The sequence below is a fragment of the Gambusia affinis genome, linkage group LG02, assembly GCF_019740435.1.
Source record: "Gambusia affinis linkage group LG02, SWU_Gaff_1.0, whole genome shotgun sequence".
Lineage (NCBI taxonomy): Eukaryota > Metazoa > Chordata > Actinopteri > Cyprinodontiformes > Poeciliidae > Gambusia > Gambusia affinis.
In genome coordinates this window covers 28,612,041-28,628,957 of record NC_057869.1, presented here as the reverse complement: position 1 = coordinate 28,628,957, position 16,917 = coordinate 28,612,041, and the positions used below count along the sequence as shown (strand labels likewise).

General features: G+C 39.4%; 1 protein-coding gene across 5 annotated transcripts in view; it reads right to left on the bottom strand.

Annotated features, from left to right (window-relative positions):
- Window positions 1-12,903: 12,903 nt before the first annotated feature.
- phkb (phosphorylase kinase, beta) overlaps window positions 12,904-16,917 on the bottom strand; it is a 107,867-nt gene continuing 103,853 nt past the window's right edge. For all 5 annotated transcript variants that reach the window (XM_044102698.1, XM_044102705.1, XM_044102688.1 and 2 more), the window contains 5 exons: window positions 15,698-15,832; window positions 15,241-15,370; window positions 14,228-14,335; window positions 13,947-14,087; window positions 12,904-13,851 (listed from right to left, as the gene is read on the bottom strand). In XM_044102698.1, the coding sequence (XP_043958633.1) occupies window positions 13,714-13,851; window positions 13,947-14,087; window positions 14,228-14,335; window positions 15,241-15,370; window positions 15,698-15,832 (652 nt within the window). In that variant the 3' untranslated portion in view covers window positions 12,904-13,713. The remainder of the gene's footprint in view (window positions 13,852-13,946; window positions 14,088-14,227; window positions 14,336-15,240; window positions 15,371-15,697; window positions 15,833-16,917) is intronic.

The window sequence follows — 16,917 nt, the reverse complement described above, 5'->3', positions numbered from 1 at the left end:
CAAGTCGTTCACCAACAATTTGTCCTCTTTTGAATTCTGGTATGTCACCCATAATGTTGTATGCATTGCAATATTTTGAGCAAACCTGTGCTCTTACCCTGCTAATTGGACCTTCACACTCTGCTCTTATTGGTTCAATGTGCAATTAATGAAGATTGGCCACCAGGCTGGTCCAATTTAGCCATGAAACGTCCCACACTAAAATGAGAGGTGTTTCAGTTTCATTGTCCAACCCCTGTACATTGACCTACCAAACTGCGGCATAGTGTAGCATTTCTGATATTGCACTAATCTTAAAATGAGGGAATCAATATTGAAAGTAAAGGCTGTTTATCAGAACACCTAAAGGTCAAACTCAGGGAGGATAACGGTTGAGTTAACACACCAGAGACAGAAAAATAGTGCAAAAGGTGATTTGAATTGTAGTTGGAAAAATTATTTACAGCAGTGTTTCCCAACCCTGGTCCTCAAGGCACACTGCCTTGCATGTTTTAGGTATTTCCTTGCTTCAGTGCAGCTGATTTCAATTGATGACTGATTAACAGGCGTTTGTTGAACTGCAATCAGTTGAATCAGGCACATTAAAGCAGGGAAACCTCTAAAACATGTAGGACAGTGTGCCTTGAGGACCAGGGTTGGGAAACACTGATTTACAGTATACATAGAATCAACTTCCATCAAATAACTGGTTCTTCCATTAACCGCAAGCATTTCCAAATAAGTTGAATAAATTAATTCAAAAATGCCCATATGGTGATAATGATCCCACACAAGTAGTAATAGTCCAGATGAGTTTACTTTAACCAGTTACCAATCCAAGAGTCAACAGACTGAACCAGTCTTTAGCAGGATTAGATCAGTGTTTCTCAGCCCCCCTGCCTTACATGTTTTAGGTGTTTTCTTTCTGCCACACACCTGGATTTAATCAGTGGGTGATTCACAGCCTTCTGCAGATCTTGATGGCTGCAGAAGGTCATGAAATCATCTGAATCAGCTGTTCTGAAACAGAGGCACATCTAAGCATATCAGTAGTGATGAACCAGACGACACAGAAACCTCGATGCATGCGCAGAGCAAACAAGACGAAATCCTGTGTCGGTGCGCGGGTCACTGTAAGGAAAACCACGTGACCGCTGCAGTTCCCGTTTCGTTTGGATGTGACCACGACAAATTGTATTGATGAGGGAGAAACTGTGTGGACACGTTTTGTGGGGTTTTTTGGGTTGAGATACTCTGTGTTCGGTTTTGGATCAACAGAGGAAGAGGAAGTTTTCCCCCGTGTGGGATCATTTTGATCGTATCACGGAAAATAATTATTCTGTTCTCATTTCCACTTTTGATAATTTTTCTTTCAGTTTATTCAAATTTCTTTCAATGGAATATTGGAGTTAGTTTACATGGATTAAATTGGACTTATATTGTAGGGGAATAATGTAGGATTTGCTTTCAAGTTTTGTCTTACTGTAATCGGAGCACTTCCACAATGCTGAGGCATCAACGTGCCCAGCATCAGGGGATGAACCGGTTAACACACCAGTCTTTATTGAATTTGCCTGCAATTACTTTCTACGTCCAGCAGATGTCACTGTAAGTGACAACTCCAGTCCTCAAGGCCCATTGTACTGCAGTTTTTAGATGTGCTACAGCTACAAAACACTGGAATGAAATGGTTTAATTACCTCCCTCTTGTGTAGAAGCCTGCTAATGACCTAATTATTCTGTTCAGGTGGTGCAACAGAGGCACATCTAAAAGTTGCAGGGCAGTTGGAGAGCCACCTGTGCTCCAGAGAAACACCCAGCAAATGTTATCTGCATCTGATGTGCAATGTCAAAATATAAATATAAATTATAAAAGCCCGTTTGAGGAAGACATTTTGATTAAAACTTTTCCAAAGTTGACATTTTATGCACACAACTGACAATTCCTACTGGCTTCCTGCACTTTGCCATGTTTAAGGACATCTTCTGTGACGCCTATGCGTTCCTCGCATTACCAAGATTCACAACTGTCACACTCAACCTTAAAAAGACAAATAATGCCTGCTGTAATAGGGTGAAAATGACTTACCTATCCTGTCTCTTCATTTGACCATTAGATTACACAAATAAATTATTACTATACTGATTGGTTTAACATAAGCTGTGTACAACCCATGGGCTTCTGTGAAATTGTTTGTTGAGAACACAACACTTTAGATGGCTATTGAATTTACTTCAGTGGAGTCACTTTGATGGTAAATAGCTGAATTAGTTTGAAATCTTTATTTGTGTTTGAAGTTTCAGAGATTCAATCTAACATTAATTCAGCTCACTTGCATGTGACCTAAAGTAACTAGATTATACACATTTTTGTCTTAAAAATAAATAAATAAAAATCTACATGGTACATGTTTCTGTAAAGTATGTTAAAAGTCACATTATGCTGTACATTTACATGCTGGACGCGTCACAACACTTTGGCCCTCAGAACAGTCAAGATGGGCACCACGAACCAGTGATCCTCATCAAAAACCTCTTTTGATGAGGTAAACACTGTTGAGCAGATTTAATGGGAAACCAGGAGATTGTGTTTTGCACATTGTTAAATCTTTATCAATTACAGTCACATTGGCTGAAGACAGTCTAAATTGTTGAAAAAAGTTACATTTGTTTTAATATGAATGAATTTATTTGGAAATGTTTTGATGGTTTGAAACGTCTCTTTTACTAGAAAGTGTGAATCACTTCAGAGCTTTTCCTGGTTACCATAGCAATAGCAACCAATGTTACACTTGTACCTAACTGATGATGTCACTGAGATCAAATGCTTTGTGTCATAGATTGTGACTGTGACATCAGCTCTGAAACCTCTTGAATATCTTGTTACTTGTGTTCTAGAGCCAGAGGTGTAGCACCAAACTTACTTTATCAAGACATACTTACAGTGAACTGAATTTTTCCAGTGTAAGAAAGAAACGGAAGATGGATTCCAGTAGATTACTGAAGAGGGCTTTCCCTTTGCTAAGGACATTGACAGAAATGAATGAGGATCTGAACTGCCCTTACCAAGTTCAAGAACAGGATTCTTCTTTAAACTGCTTTATTTCAAATCTGCCAAAGTTTACCAGAGATGTAGAAGCAGAAAGGAAATTGAGAGCAAGAATGCTGAGACACAAACCTAAAGAACAGCAGAAGAGACAGAAAGTGACAAAATCAGATGAGCAAAAGGAAAATTGCAACACAACGAACTCCGATGTTAGTGGAAGCTCAGGAAACAGATCGAGTCTCTCTTCAGGCATGGAAGAAATGTATGATGTGGAGAAAATGATTGCGCTGGACAATGAATACAGATTCAAACAGGAGATAAAAGAAAAAGACGAGGCAATAATTAGTAAAGCACAACAAAAGAAACTGAGACCTACAAACCAAACTGTTTATGAACGGGATGTGGCAATTTTGAGAGAGAGACAGAACAGGGCAATGGAAGAAGCTCAAATACGGGAACTTATGAAGTTACCTCCAATAGCGACAGAGAAAGAAAAAGCTCCCAAACACAGACATGTCAGATGGTCTGAAAAGTCTTTCTCATCCGAAAACGAACAGAAAATTGCCATAAAAGTAACTGAAAATCCAAAGGAAGAGATCGTGAAGGAAAGGCAAAAATGTAAGAGCATTAGTGATGGCAGTCGGTCAGAAAACGGACGTCAAGAAAGGGAGAAAAAAGTTCTTGGAAAGGAAAAATTTCAAGACTATTGCAAGAATATGACCTATGGAAATAAAGATGATAGTGAAGGCCATCTGTCAGAAGATATTAATCAACAGAGGGAAAAGAAAATTTCTGAAAATGAGACTTTTCTAAACCGATGTAAGCAGATGGCCTATAAAAACCTAGAGGAGATAAAGAAAAAAGAAATTGCCAAAGACGCTTTAGAGGAGGAGAAGTTACAAAAAGAAATGGTTAAGCGGGAGTTTGCCCAAAGGTTGGTGGACAAAAAGGAGAGAGAAAGGCAAGTTGAAATGCAACAGTCTATGACCAATGCATGGGATGGACAAGTTGAATTTAAACAGCAGAAGAAGATAACAATGGCCAAGGTTAAAAACCAAGGGTCTTATTTGTTGATGGAGTCAGAAAGGTCACGGCGATTGGAGGAATCCGAGAAGAAGAATCAGAAGACGGAAAAGCAGCCGAAACTCAGCACCCAGGATAAGACTGAGCAAAATATTGGGGACCAAAATGATGGCTTTCAGTCCAACAACAAGCATGAGATGAGGCTTCCTCAAAAGGTCCCGTCTCTAGAGGATTGTAAAAAGATCGCTTACGACAACCTGGACACTATAAAAAAGAAAGAAGCTGCCAACATTGCTCTTTTGGAGGAAAAGCGATTCAAAGAGAGAGCTAAGCAGCATTTAGGCCAAAAGTTAAGAGAAGAACAGGAAAGAGAAAAGAAAGCCAATTCGAAAAAATCTTTGACCGAGACATGGGATGCTCAAATGCAAGATAAACAACAGAAGAAAAAGGAAAAGATTGAAATTGAAAGGAAACAAATGGCTGCCATTATGGAGTCAGATAGATTGCATCAAATTGAGGAAATTGAGATGAGAAAAGAGAAGAAACTGAAAGACCAGAAATTTTTTAGACAGGACAAGACTGAGGTAAACACAGAAAAGCAAAAGAAGATGGATGACAGCTTAGAGGCTATTTTGAAAAAAGAAGCTGCAGATGATGCCCGTTTACAAAAACAACTTTATAACAGTATGGCTAAGGAGAAGGGTAATAAAATGTTAAAGGAAATAGATCAACGGGTGAAAAGTCAGAAACAAAACCCTCTGGCAGATAAATTGGCTGCCACATATGAACATAAACAGAAACAGAAGAGTGACATGGACAGGTTTGAACGGCAAGGGGTGCTTCCTGGTTATCAAGCTGAAGAAAGCAGACAGAAGAAGGAGCCTCTACAGAAAGCAAAGACACAGGACAATGTGACTGATGCAGGAAAAGATGTTCAGTATGAATCAGTTATAGACCAAGACAGTGACTGCGACATTCCTGACAAGGACAGCTGTCGTGAAATACATAAAAAAATAGTTTACGACCAACTGTCAATGATACAGAGAAAAGAAGCAAACAAAAGGGCTTTTATGGAGGAAAGGTTATTAAAAGAAAGGAAACAACGGGAAGCTGCAGCGCAGAACCATGAAAAAGTTCAAAAGGAGAAAAAAGCTGCAGCTAACAAGTCCCTGACTGATTCTTGGAATTCCCAGATACACCAAAAACAGCAGGAGAAAAAGGAACTACGTGAAATTGAAAGGAAAGACATGCTTTCCTTAATTGAATTGGAAAGAGTGTGTGGAGGTGAAAACAGTAAAATAACCCAACTAGAGAAACAAAAACAGCCTATTTATCATGACGTTTGGAAGAGTCTGCCAGAAGAAGGACCAGCGGAAAGTAGCTCCAGGACCTGTATGGAAAAAATTGTGTATTCTGCTGAAAAACATCAGGCAAAAACCCGCAATGTTTGCAGACCTTTACTGAGTCGTCAAAGAGTTAGCAATAACATGCCTGCCAGACCTCCCTCACTGGACTCCAACTGTGTGTACCTCCGTGATGATTTCAAATACACGGGTGTAAAACTCCCATTCATTCCCAGGCCCAATTGAAGAAATTTTTTTCTCAGCTGACCAAGGAATGCAATGGGATTCCCCTGGAGGAGCTGACCCAAGTGGCTGAGGAGAGTGAAGTCTGGGCCTCCCTACTCAGGCTGCCGCCCCAACGACCCAACAAGAAGAAGAAAATGGATGGATGGATGGATGGAAGGACCTTTTACTACTTGTCTCCCAGATACTTCCACTCTGGAGTTGCCCACGGTGAGAGGCGACGGGCAGGAGTGGGCATCTTTGTTGCCCATCATCTCGCCGCCTGTACGTTGGGGTTTACCCCGGCGAACAAGAGGGTAGCCTCCCTCCGCCTATAGGTGGGGGGACGGGTTTTGACTGTTGTTTGTTCTTATGGGCCAAACAACAGTTCAGATTACCCACCCTTCTTGGAGTCCTTGGAGGGGGTACTGGAGAGTGCCTCTCCTGGGGACTCCCTTGTTCTGCTGGGGTCTTCATTGCTCACGTGGGCAACGACAGCGAGACCTGGAGGGCCGTGGTTGGGAAGAACGACTCCCCCGATCTGAACTCGAGTGGTGTTCTGTTAAACGTCTGTTCTTGTCACAGATTGTCAGTAACGAACACCATGTTCAGGCATAAGGGTGTCCATATGTGCACTTGGCACCAGGACACCCTCGGCTGCAGTTCGATGATCGACTTTGTCTTTGGATCTGCGGCCGTATGTCTTGGACACTCGGGTGAAAAGAGGTGCGGAGTTGTCCACTGACCACTACCTGGTGGTGAGTTGGCTCCGGTGGTGGGGGAGGAATCCGATAAGACTTGGCAGGCCCAAACGTGTTGTGAGGGTCTGCTGGGAACATCTGGCGGAATCCCCTGTGAGACGGAGCTTTAACTCCCATCTCCAGTAGAACGTTGAACACGTTCCAGGGAAGGTTGGGGACATGGAGTTTGAGTGGACCATGTTCCGTGCCTCCATTATTGAGGCAGCTTATCGGAGCTGTGGTCGCAAGATTGTTGGTGCCTGTTGCGGCGGCAACCTTTGAAACCCGTTGGTGGACACCTTTGGTGAGGGATGCTCCTGGCAAGGTCTATTCAGGGGGGGATGGATGGATGGATGGATGGAAAGCTCTTCAAACCACTCTTTGCTTTTCTCTTGAAAACAGCAGCTTTCACTTATCGTTTACATAACATCTTTGTAAGATTGTCCGCTAGCTACATCAGACATATGAGGCCTGACCTTTGAAGGTTTTATGAAGTTTGATACCGTTGTTGGAGCGTTTGAGGATGTCTGAATAATTAATTGTCCTGCAGAGAACAGAGCAGCCATTGCTAACATACTGTTGCCTTTGCACTCGAAGTGCTAAAACCGCAATTCGTAGCATATAGGGTATTAGTAACTTTAAGAAATTGTAAGTCATTTTAACAATAGGTTTTCTCTGGGTGCTCCAGTTTTCCTACAAAAATGATAGATAGCTAGATAGATAGATAGATAGATACCCTTACAAAAATCACGTCGTTCACATAATCCACGAAAATAATCACATTTTCACATGTGCAAACATGTGACCACATGTAGGTCACATTTTCCACATGTGGTCAAATATTTTGTTCATTTGTTCAATGTTCCTTGCATCTTGTGATCACATTATTCTTACATGTGCACCTTGTGAGAATTATGAGAATTTATAATAATCCTAACTGACCAAATAATTCACAATAATTACAACATCATAGATATTTTATGATATCTATGATGTTGTAATCATATATATATATCTATATAGATATAGATATATATATATATAGACATATATAATATATATATAGACATATATATATATATATATATATATTATAAAATCTATATTTTATGACACTTATTAAAGACAATTAAGTGTGATAATATATATATATATATATATATATATAGTCCAGACCAAAAGTTTGGACACACTTTAAAGTGTGTCCAAACTTTGGTCTATACTGTACTGTATATCTATATATATATATATATATATATATATATATATATATATATATATATATATATATATATATATATATATATATATATATATATATATATATATATATGTACAGTACCGCAATTCGTAGCATACAGGGTATTAGTAACTTTAAGAAATTGTAAGTCATTTTAACAATAGGTTTTCTCTGGGTGCTCCAGTTTTCCTACAAAAATGATAGATAGATAGATAGATAGATAGATAGATAGATAGATAGATAGATACCCTTACAAAAAATGGGCCTCCCTTCTTACATGTCGTTCAAATAATCCACGAAAATAATCACATTTTCACATGTGCAAACGTGATCACATGTAGGTCACATTTTCCAGATGTGGTCAAGTATTTTGTTCATGTGTTCAATGTTCCTTGCACCTTGTGATCACATAATTCTCACATGTGCACCATATGAGAATTATGAGAATTTATAATAATCCTAACTGACCAAAGTGCTTCACAATAATTACAACATCATAGATATTTTATGATATCTATGATGTTGTAATTATATATACATTACAGACCAAAATTTTGATACACTTTCTAGATGAATTCAATTCTAATTGAATTGTCCAAACTTTCGGTCTGTACTGTGTGTGTATAAATATATATATATATATATATATATGTATATATATATATATATATATATATATATATATATATATATATACTTAGTGTAAGATATATATACATATCTCACACTAAGAGTTGTGGGTTTGAGTGGCAAAGGAGCTGGAAGACAAAGGCTGCCAGAGAGAGAGCCCTTGTGCCCTGTTTTTTATTAGCTGTGAAAAGAGAGAATGAATGAATGAATACAGGGAAGCAGAAAATTGGTTATGTTTCTCATATGATGCTGTAATTTATGTACGTGCCTCCGATTCTGATTTTGTCTTGTTTTCTGTATCAGTGCTGTAAAAGTTTTGCCTTGTTATTGTTCTTTCCTTTTCTGTTTTTGCATAAATGTTCACAATACCTAATAAACTTAATTCTTAAAAAAAACAAATAAAAATAACTGTCAAGATCATTGACCAGAGGATATTGTAATGTACGGTGGTACTGGACTAAATTTGGCCAGTTGGTTCACTTGGTTCACACTACAAAGGACTGGAATGAGAAAAGAAACAAATAAAATCCCTTCACTAAACTCAGAGTCTTGACAACAAGAGCCTCAAAGTGGCACTTTGAGGCTCTTGTGAAGTTTAGGGAAGGGATTTTCACTATATATTTGGTAATAAATGAACCAAAATTTATATATTTTTGGTTTATATAAATGGTTTCTAGGTTTATGTTCAAGCCAGATTGTAAACTCGATGACAGCAATGACCTAGATTTATTTATTATAACTTAAGATGAGCTCCTTAAGTTTGTAAGTAAATGTGACTGCACCATTTCATTGTAGTTCAGCATTAGAGAAGAAAAAATACTGCAAGAAAAAGTAACTCTTTGCTTCGGCTCTATTTGTGGTTGTCTGTCACCATCTGGTGGCGGTTTTTGGTACTGCTGGTACTGATCTTTCCTTTTGGATTTGAGAGAAAGTGAAGTTAGATGAATTCATCAAAATAGAAACAACAAATAAAGATAAATTTGTTGTTTCTGTAAAAATCAAGTCTAGTGTTATAGAATCTGCACATATTCAAAACAGTCTAATTTTCCATATAATCATTATTTATTAAAGAAAAACCAGAAGGACCACAGAAAAAAAGCGTTTTATCCTCATTTAAAGTGATTCATGAAGGAGAAAAGTATCAGCTTGGTACTGATGATAACAGGCACTTGATTAATAGGAGGTGCCTGTGGTTAGGGAGAGACTTGTCATCTATCACAATATATTTTAAAAAAGAGTCAAAAGGTATGACTAGAAGAGATCCTTTCGTTGTAAAAACAAGATGTTGACTTAGGTTTGTAAATATGCAGCTCAACAACATAGATGACTCCTGAAGGATGTAAAGTGTCAAGTTTGTAGCAAAAAGCCACATATGATAGCTGTTTCCTAACTGTTACACAGAAGCAGGGACGTGGATATTTGTGGTTGTTTTGCTCTGAGCGCCTTATAGTTGTTGATTTAACAAAATTACCTTCAAAGATCCTCTACAATTAAATAAGTCGTTCCTATTCACATACACACTGATGATGGCAAGTTACCACACGGTAACCACAGATTCCCAGGGAAAGTCTGATAGAGTCTGATGGGGTGGTAGTAAAGCATGGCGGGCTGCCAGGCTTATAATACACTGGGGTAAACCCTGGAGGCACCTTTGATACCTCATTCTTTATATTCATCACCACAGCCTTTTAATTAAGCTATGGACTGAGGCCAAATGTGCCCCCAAGCTTTTTTTGTTATTTTTTATTATTGATCCCAAAACACAAGAGTGCTTGTACTGAATATGGAGCCTCTAAGCGACAAATACTGTCTCTAGGTTACAAAAATCACATTTCTACCAGAGTAGCACAACAAAAAACTGATTTTTCTTCCCATTCTTTTTTGAAAAACAGCTCACCTACAGTTGAACAATTTAGCGGTCATTTTATTAAGCCAAATGAGAGCATGTCCACACATCGGTAGACGAAGAAGGCCTGTGAACTTACATTTTCAACGTTTTCTCAGATTCTCAATTACAACTGATCTTCTGGTCATTTTTTGAGATTTATTGTTCCCTTTGAGGAATTAACCTCAATGTTCTCCTTAACCAGAGCTCAAATTAGGCAGACCGTCATGGTAGGTCTACCATAATCTTTTCATTTTCAGACGACGGACTTAACAGTTCTCTGTGAAATATTTCAATTTATAGATTGGAGTCGGGGATCTTAAGAGTCAGAAATATCTAGAGCAGAAGTTGAGATCAACAGGACACAGGATTAGACGAAGGTGAAACTGTGCTTTAAATGCATGGAAACAGTTTGGACGAGGCTGACCGCCAGAATAATCTGCTGCCACACGGCTCAACAGGCGTCAAAAGACAAAAACAGATTTTTTTTAGCAACATCTCCAGTCAGCATGTGTTTTTCAGTCAGTTCATTCTGTGTGATACATGGATGACAACCACCTGTGGAACAGCTGCATTAATTCCCCTGAACCTGTCAGACTACACCACCGCACATGATAATAAGTCAGTTTTTCTTTGCTCACACACGCCTCCAACGCCAAAGCCACCAAGGGAGGACGTCTGCCCGGGTTTTAGCAGGAGGTGTGAGAGAGGTGCAGATGTGTGATTCCTAGGGAGGAACTTTCTCCATTTCAGCAGTCCGTCACAGCACAACCCCAGGAGTTTGTCATCTGCAATTCTGCTCATCTCTGTGAATAGAGTGCACCAACAGATAAATACAAGCTGGAGGTTGTGTGGGCGTGTGTGTGTGATGACACGTTGACAAAAATGAACAGAATGTGAACACAGGAGAGAAAAGCAGATGTGAGAAACGTTTCTGCATGTTTTCCCTTGGTCTCGTTGTCACCGTCACTCTGCAGGATGTACCTCAGACTTGGCATGTTTGTTTTCACTTTCTTCTGGTGTTGGGTAGACTGGTGTGGAGAAAAATGTGTCGCAATGTTATTGATGGCACATAACATGTTTCCAAAATGATCCATCAAAAACGTTTTGAATAATTTAATGTGTATGCAATGGTTGAACGTACATCTGTCCCGTTTGCGTTTTTAAAAAAAATTATTTTCAAGTGACTTTCCAGATTTTGTTTTGTCAAAAAGGGTTTGTTTTTTTTTTTCAAATTAATTTTCAGAATAAAAAACTAAAACTAAAATAAAATGTTACGTTTTGAAACAGTTTCTCTGCTTACAATAACATAAGAGCAAATTTCTTTCAATGTGATTCCACTTTTCCATAGGAGACCCATTTTTTACCTTTATATTTGCACAATGCAGAGCAGCTGTACTAGAATGAGGATAATGAATACAAAACTATTAAATTTTATAGTGTGTGTATCAGTTGGACCTGAATTGGGGTTCTGATGCTGAATGAGGTTCAGCTGGCTTCAAGTTCATATTCCAAAGCCTCAAACTTTAAAACAGCAGATAGTTTAAGTCGGAATTTGTTTTCGATAAAAATAGGGGTTCAAAATAATCTAAACATGACTTCAGTAACATGTAGGGCTCCAGCAACATATTACAACTAGTATTCAAACTGTGTATAACCTAATATTAGCAAAAATGATGTCAATAGATTGACTCTGTTCGTTTAGTAAGTTAGATTTACCATGATGGCATTTTTGGCTGAATTGCCGCCATTAGCATGAGGGCTACCACTAGCATGAGGGCTACCACTAGCAATAGCAACCCTCCAGTTCATAGTTTTCATGAATAATTCAAACAACTCTGTATGAGCTAAAGTGACCTAAAATGTAGTGAATAGCATCTGGGGTATCACTAATGTGTTCACTAACATGGACTTACTCCATTCGGTGTGCAAGCAATATAGCGTAAGCTAAAATTAGCATCAACGCTAAAAGTTTTCTGAAAGGTAAAACCTGATATATTTGCTCAGAAAGAAGCTTTTTTAAAATTTATTTTAATATCACTACAGAAAACCTTCACACAATTTTACTGGTTATCCGTCTTTTAATTCTCTTATTTATGATAATTAAAGTCACTTTTTTGAAACATCAGGCTTAAACTGTCTGATTTATTGAAAGCTGCTGCATCCTGGTGGTTCAATGGAGCATTAATCATTCTTCAAAGTTAATCAGCAGAGCAACGTTACAGCAAGGATAATGTCTCTGGATTGCTTCTGAGTGCTCTTTAATCGTGCAGCAGTCGGGCGGATGGGGACATCATCCAGTTATTTATGGTTTGGGGAGTAACAGAAGACCTACAAGTGTGCCTTCTGAACAGTAATTTATCTTTATAAGAGGAGCTCCCTCTTTAAAATCCCTGCTGCTGGAAAACGGTCAGCTTTTTTTTTTCTTTTTTTTTTTCCCGGAGAGCACACCCTCAGAAGAGTATAACTAATTGGCAACAAATCTGAAAATCTTTCTAAAATCCTACGGGAGCCATTTTATGTAAAAGAGATTGATTAAAGAAGACAGCCAAGAACTCCTCTCTTCGGGTTCTGAGTTGACCTGAATATATTGAGAAAGAGACAGAGCTCATTCATCTCGTCCTCAGACTCTCGCCCACCTCTCCGCCACTCAGTAAATCTTGCAGGGCAGCAAATCCAGATGTGCTGCTGAGGTGGAGACTTGTGAAAAGCATCCAAGGCCTTGGAAATGTATTTATGTACCTTGAGCACACACACACCCACACACACTGATGGAAAGAGAAACTGAGGAAAACTTTTAGAGTTTCTATCATTTTATTTTATTTGAGATAAAAATATGTCTTTTACAGATATAGTTCACTAACAAACACAATAAAGCTCTGATGAACAAAGACGACTTTAGTGAGACCCATCACAGTGATGGCATCCAAAGAAGTGTGTTTAGCGCTTTAATCGGTCCTGCTAATGGACGCAAGCACATTTTTTCCACAGATTCAGTGACGTCTAAAGGGCACTCAGCCCAAAAAACTTCACATGAGCAGCAGTCATCGTCATGCAGAGCCCCTCTGAAAGCTGTTTTAGAGTTAATTACATTCAGAAAGCCTTCCCTGCAATCTATGACAGGATGCACCTGGGAGAAGGACTCAACATGCCACGCTAAACACTAAAACATCTACGTGCTGAGATGAATAACACACAAAACTGTATAGGTTGAAAAAAAAGGTCAGGTGTGGAGGTTCTTAGTCAGTCTAACAATTTATTTCCTGTGAAACTGGCAGAAAACAATAGCAAAGTTATTAAGTCATCAGTCGAACATATTTAGTCTCCCTTAGTACGGAGCACATAGGTAGGCTCACAATTTGAATGATAATCTGCTAGATTACAGAGAATTATATCTGCTGGCGAGATACAGGGAACACCTGAGTTGTGTTTGTGAGCAACATGAGTGATTCTGAAGAACCAGGTGACCAACACACACCTTTTAGACTTCTATGAAAAAAAATACTTCAACGTTTAAAAGGATTCCAATGCATGCAGTGGAATCTAAGTAAGCATTGAAATCCAGGTGAAGCAAATTAGCGATGATGACTTTACATGCTGTCAGTCTAACTAACGGCACACGGGTCGTCCTTGCAGGGCTTCATGTCTCCTTGCAGCAGCTGAATCATCACTGCCTTGGTCAGGTAGCTGGAGGTTCCTCTCTTTCCTAGCGGCGGTGTGTTGTAGAAGACCTCCATGTCATCCTGGGGCCGACAGTCACAGTTAGGGACTTGCTACAGCAGTTGTAGTTTGGCATGCAACAAGTGTAACCAGAGAGGTTCCTCAGAGGCTTCCGTACCTGTTTCTCCATCCCCTCAAAGCGACTCCGGTCTCTCTGGAAGTCGTTAAACGCCTCCTTCACCAGACTATCCAGATCCACCTTGTCACCAAACTCCAGCTCGGGGTTTCTCTCCAGCACTATGGCCACCACCATCAGCAGCTAATGGTAGACAGGATTGCAAAAGACAATTAAAAGAGCTGAAAATACAAAGATTATATATATATATTATTTTTTAACTTAATTTTGCTTCAGCTCTACTTGCTGCATGTTTGTTGGTGTTAGTTAATGGGGTTCTTCACCTCTACAATGATTTGCCTGTACTCGGGCAGGACAATGTTCTTGAGTGTGTCCTCCACCAGCAGGGAGAAGTTCATCTCGTACATCGTCATGTCCGACAGTGTTGGTTGCTGCGAAATGACAGAGAAGACTTTAGTCATGTACTGCTGTATCTTGCAGGGTAGGATGCATTTTCCATTTGGTACATAATATTTACAGGAAGTAAAACATTATGTACGATGCTTTAACAGTTTGTAACAACGTTGAACAAAAACAAAGTGGAGAAACGTTGCCTGGTCCAAGTTTCGATTTGGTTCAAACCAAATAAAAACAAACATCTGTCCTGCGTTGCATTGGCATTTTTCCAACAGATTGTGATGAAAATTTTGAACAAACTTTTAAAATTTTGCAAAAATGAAAAAGGAAGCAAATTACGCGTGTTTCCATCTACTGGTTTAGAGAGAGTCAACCAGCAGGATTCTGTCAGACGTTGACATTACGTATGGCTGTGAGAAACAGGAAGCAGAGATTGCCAACTAGCATGGACCATAGATATCAGACATATGCGGAGAGGCTTTCAGGAAACTGTTGCTATTGGGCAAGTTGGAGCTTTTCTGTTGAGTCGATGTTACAGGCTGTCTGGAGACGTAGACAAAGGAGAAACAGGATCAGTCACCAGGTAAATGTTCACTATGGCAAATATGTTTCCATCTGCCCATTAAGGCACTAATGTTGTTTGGAAAAGCCAAAAAAAAAAAAACCCCACCTCAAACAAGAGTGAAAACTTTTTTTTTTGCAAGATTGAGGAAGTTATTTAGAATGTAGCCATTTTCATCAACCTTTCCTAAAGCGATTCTTCAAAATGCAGATAAAAAAACGTTGCAGGAAACACGGCTGTTGAGTCAGGACGGCGTAGATTAATTGAAATGCCTTGGGCCCCAAGACCAATATAGCATCGTTGCTGACCATGTTCATCTCTTTGACCACAGTGTACTCATCTTCTAATGGCTACCTCCATTGTAAAGGGATTACGTACCTGTGGGAGGTGAGTTCCACCCACCACGATACCGTTAGGCGTCCTCTCCAGGATCTGCCACACACGGTCATAAAACCCCAGAGGGGTTCTGTTCAGACTGCCGTCGATCTGCCGCCTGTTCAGCCAAGACCTGGGGTAAGAAAACCAGATCCTGATGAGATCTCATCCTCAAAGTAAGGGCAGCTGTTGTCTCTTTTTTTAAAAAATATATTGTTTTTCAGTCAATGCTAGTTAATTAGATAAGATAAAGCTTTATTAATTCCCTAAGGGAAATTGGCTCCTGCTTTAATTAGATGATCTGATATAAACCAAGGGAAGAAGATTAAACATCAAAGAAGATGTTTAGACATCCCAGAGCCTTCAAAGAAGCTCTGGTTTGTTTAAATCTGTGAGTTAAATGGAAAGTCAAAGCGTAGATTTTGTCGGATCACGCATCGTTTATGTTTATTCAGCGTACCTGGCGGTGTGCTGCGGCTGCAGGACGTCCAGCAGCAGCTGCTTGATGTCGCTGGGAGAGAGCTGGTAGATGTCCTGAGGTGCCAGGTCTCCAGCTCGGATCTTCAGCTCATGTTTCATGGCCTGAACGATCCAGCTTGGTATCCACACAACAGACGAATTATGTTAGAGATTACAAATGCAATGAAGACATGATGAAAACCAGAGCTCGACTTCTTAACCCTCGTTGATCTCACTCATTGCGTACCACAAGTCTGTGTACAGGGACATCTTACTTCTCATTCTGCCTGATGTCACCCGGTGAAACTTTAGAAAAGAGGATCGATTTCTTTGGGGATCCATGGTTTCTGGATCCTTACACTTGTTTTAAAGACACAACAGGAGTTCAGAAGTGATGCTCTCTGACCTTTGACCTAAGGTGAAGTGATGATTCATTATTCTTACTCTTTGTTTTAATTCCTTTATTATAGTCTTTTCTTGGTGGGTTTCTAAACCTCTGTGTGAAAGATGAAAGATAAAAGGTACAGTCATACCAATCAGGATAGATTCAGGGATGTAGCCGTCAGCTGATTCATTTCCAATTTACTGCTGAGGCTGATATTGATTGAAACACTGTTTTTTTTTTTGTGAAGCGTTGTCTGAGGGTTTAAAGGTCACAAACATCTAACACCGGCTGGGGCCTTTATGTGCTGAGGTTCCCGTTTGCCCTCCTTTTATACAACCGATGTAAATAAAACTGCAAATGCTGTTTCAAATGGCCTCTATTCAACAACTGCTTACAGAGTTAGTATCTTTATACACAGTTTGTTCTTACAAAGGAAACTGCAGGCACCATTTCCAGGATTCAGATTAGTTTTCAGGGCCTGTTGTCTCTTTTTATTTCCACTGGAAGAAGAAACCAGAGCAGAAAGGACCACTGGTTACTCTTTACGAGAAGAACAGCAGCTGTTTTTCTGCGATTGAAACTTTCCTCTTTTCTTGCTCATATTAGAGAGTCAGGATTGGTCCAGTTAGTTCACACATTTCAACACAAGAGTACACTTAGCTTTTAAACCATAACCTTTACGAAACAACTAGATATCAAAGTGTCTTTGTTCTGATTTTGCAGGGTTTTTTTTTATAACTTCTGGCACTCTGCTCTAGATCATTACAGCTGATGTTCCTTTAGGTCAAAACATGCAGCGAACCTGTTGGGGGGTTTTATTATTGTCTGACATCCTT